General features: G+C 46.4%; 1 protein-coding gene across 1 annotated transcript; it reads right to left on the bottom strand.

Moving 5' to 3' along the window:
• Positions 1-367: 367 nt before the first annotated feature.
• On the bottom strand, positions 368-3,382 carry OAZ3 (ornithine decarboxylase antizyme 3). The gene is given in 6 exon segments (XM_027097614.1): positions 368-621; positions 1,279-1,364; positions 1,854-2,029; positions 2,781-2,855; positions 2,857-2,917; positions 3,212-3,382. Coding segments are annotated over 6 exon segments (561 nt in total). The 5' UTR covers positions 3,232-3,382; the 3' UTR covers positions 368-478.
• Between the last annotated feature and the right edge of the window lie 221 nt (positions 3,383-3,603).

The raw sequence follows: 3,603 nt of genomic DNA, 5'->3' as shown, positions 1-3,603 counted from the left end.
TCTCTACGTTTTCTGCTTCCTGGGATGCTCCTCCCCTTGAGCCAATGCCACAGGAACCATGTACCTTCTCTGATTTCCTCCACATCAAAGGAAAGGAAATAGCACTTGTCTCCAATTTGAACCAAAATATATGGGTGAAAGTCTCCCAGTAAGGCTTAAGTCTTCCTGAATTCCCTAGTGCTTGGTTTTGCTCCTGGCAGGTGCTCAGATGGTTAGAATAAATGGGGAAAGGCAAAAACTGAAAATCCTTGGGTCCTTTCTCTCTCTGGCTCAGGCCCCTTTGATCTTTTCAGTCATCAAATGTTTATCTATCTATCCTACAATGAATTCAGCTCTGTGAGACTCAAAGAAACAGTGAACATTTGAGGATTGCACTACCCTTTATTCCTAAGATGGAAGGTGTTCTGAATCACATCCTGGGCCCCTGGTTCTCATTTATCAAGGCTCCGAGCCCTTCACAGAGTAAGAATAAGCATGTTCAGGGAGTTTCACTGGGCAGGTGGCCTAGGTCCCTTTCAAGGGGATACACCATAAAGATGACATTGTTCCAGGGAGGAAGGGCCGGGTGATCTGGTCTGACCACTTCAAAGCCCATGTAGCTGAAGGCCCGTAGCAGGGCACCTGTGAAAAGAGAGAGGAAATTAGAACACTCTGAAACTCAGTACAGCTGTTCCCCCAGCCTTGGCTTCTTCCAGTAGGGAATGACTTGGGGGGTGTGGGAAACAGTGTAGTGCAGGCAGTGGGATGATGTGCTTTGGAGTCAAACAAACCTAGACTCTAACCTGGCTGGAGTTTACTATACCGGGAAGGTATAGTAAACTCTTGACCACCTTTGTCTTTTATCCAATGAAGTATAAACTCCTTGAGGGAGGAGGTGTAGTTTCTGTAACGTGTGCCTAGCATCTGGTTAATTATATTCCTATCCTCCTGGCCTAATGCCTGACCCTTTCACTCTATAGGTGTTTAATACACTTGAGATCCTTTCTGTTCTACCAGCCAGATCCCTTGAATGGCTTCTTTGTAATTTCACCAGTGCTCCTTCAGTCTAGATTCTGAAATCTACGTGCAGGGCCTTCCTGATAGTCTAGTTGTGACTTGAATGAACGGAATGCTAGATGCCTTAATTTCCTTGGCGGGGAGTAGGGGGTGGGTGTTGAATCCCTGAACTGCCTGAGCATGCCCTTTTTTAAAGAGTGAGGGGAAGAAGGTCTACCAAGGAAAAGTCACTTGTCAGCTGCTTCAGCACAAAGGGCCAGGAAGGACAGAGCAGATCCCCACCTCTGTCATTCCGGTTGTTTTGGAAGTTTACAAGCACAGAATCCACATTGGTCTTCTCCTCCACATACTCCAGTGTTGCAGTCAAACTAGGGACCAGAGGGAAAATGGTCAATGTAATGTTCAGCAAACTCAAAATCCAGAAAGATGCCTACTTGCAGCAGAAGAGATCTTATTAGTTTTTCCTGACCCAAGCCAGGAAATGAAAGTTGCTAAACTCGTTTTGATAGATTTTTTTCTCTGAAGCCAAGGGATTATACACTACTGGACTGACACCATGCCATGGAAGGGGCTTGGGGTGAAGGGGCCACTCTATAAAGACAAACAGCTAGAGAGCACTTCCTTTCAACTATTTATGCATTCCCACTTGTGTTTCTGAATCAGTTTAGCAACCTCCCATGGGCTGTTATCCTTTGAACCCCAGATCCTGGCTCAGCTCACAGGCTTGTTCAGTGGTTTGAATGTATCCAGCTCCTGAATAAGCCCTCACTGGTTAGCATGCCCACTACCTGATTATGACATAAGAGTGAAATCCCCTAACCTCTTTGCTCCCCTCTCCCCCATACAGGCTCAGTCACCTTTCCCGGCTGCCTTGATCCAAGGCCCGGTATGGGATATCTAGGAAGAGTCTGTGGTCACAAAGAAGGCCGTGCCAATGGGCAGAGGTCTGGGGGGTGAGGCGGAAGTGGAAGTCTAACTGCACCGGGTCCTGGTGAAGCAGGGGGTCAGTAGCCAGCACCGTCAGGTTCCCAGCCTAGAAAACGAGTAAAAATGAGAGTAATATTCTCCTATTTCTGTGCTCACCTAACCCTCAAATCATATCTCAGGCCAGTTTGGGTGTGTCTGTGGAAGCAAGGCAGGGGCTGATGGAGAGCCTGGGAAAAGTGGAGCCAAGGTCTTACTCAATATCCCTCAGTCCTGGGACCTAACTCTGTTCCTATCATGGAGTTCTCTTCGATACAAATAATTTGGAATCTGGAGTCAATGGAGTATTACTGCCTGCTGACCTCGCTCAGTGTGCTCTAACGATTCAGAAACGTATTTACATCAGAGAGCTTAAAGCTGGGCCATCTATTTACTGTCTCACTGATAATACTCTTCTACTTTTCTCCATCATATGTTTTCTCTAAATTCTCCCATTTCTTATTTAAAATGCATAGCTCATACCTAGGCATGTTATTGAGATATGATACAAAGGCAAGGGCAGGAGTTCTGGGTTCTAGTCCCAGAACTTAGCATCCAAACAGCTTTATGTCTTAATACAGTCTATCTTTGTTTCCACTTTCTCTTTTCCCATCCTGCTTTTCACCACCAGCCCTAAGACCTTGCCTTAAGATCTCTGGACCAGAATCCTTGTCTATAAAGTAGCTTTTACACATGAGCTCCGAGGTCTCATCTAGCTCTAACTTCTTATGATTTATTTTCCAACTAGCTAATGTCCCTTTGCAAGATATCATTACCGCAAGGGGCTGCCATGTCACAGCACCAACTCCCAGTCCACTTACCGAATACAGTTCTTTAAGCTCGTCTTGATCACCCTGCTCGCTGCTTCTGCCCCTGTGAAGGCCTACTAGGGACTCAGGAGCACTGAAGACAGCAACGGGGTCGGAGTGTCAAGTGCTCCTGTTCCTTATAAGTGATGCTGATTGGGAAAAAGAGGTCCAAATTAGTTTATTTCTGAGTCTGAGATGGGGAAAGACTCTTAACTTCCAGGTACACAGGGTCAGGCTCTGGCACCATCTTCTGTATCTTATGTGAACCAACCCATCTGTTTCCATTTTCCCAAGCCAGCCAGATAGAAAACGTTTATGAAGCTCCATGCAGGCCTTCTACCCTATTTTGCTATTATCATCTTTTGCCACTTGGGAAGTTCTTTCGAATTCTTTTTTCTTTACAGTGTATATAAACAACTACAAGTAGAGATGAAAACAAGTACCTTTTATAACAAGGCAGCATCTTCTCCCGGAGGGTGATCCGGTATTTGTAACGGTAAAGGTAATAGGCGTATGGTGACCAGATCGGGTAGAGGTAGTTCCGTGTTTTTCCCCTCTTGATATAAGAAAGGGAGTAGATAAAGGGGCGCGACCTGTTACGAGGCAGTTTCTTAGTTCAGTGCCTCCCCGAGGCAAAGTGAGGTTCAGGGATGGGTGGCAGAGGTTTAGGCAACTGGTGCCATTGTGACACGGTGAGCACTATGACATGGACAAAGCGTTAGCCCTTACACCGCCTCAGGACTCCTCTCTGCTGCTCCCTACCCCGTCACCCTCTTAGGTAGCCCCAAGGCTCCTGTTCAACTAGTATGCACTTCACAGCTACACCAGAAGTTAA

The sequence above is a fragment of the Aethalodelphis obliquidens genome, unplaced genomic scaffold (genome assembly GCF_003676395.1).
Source record: "Aethalodelphis obliquidens isolate GAN/ISIS:26980383/991018 unplaced genomic scaffold, ASM367639v1 scaffold116, whole genome shotgun sequence".
Taxonomy (NCBI): domain Eukaryota; kingdom Metazoa; phylum Chordata; class Mammalia; order Artiodactyla; family Delphinidae; genus Aethalodelphis; species Aethalodelphis obliquidens.
Note: the sequence above shows the minus strand (reverse complement) of the source record. Positions and strands in the feature narration are given on the sequence as shown.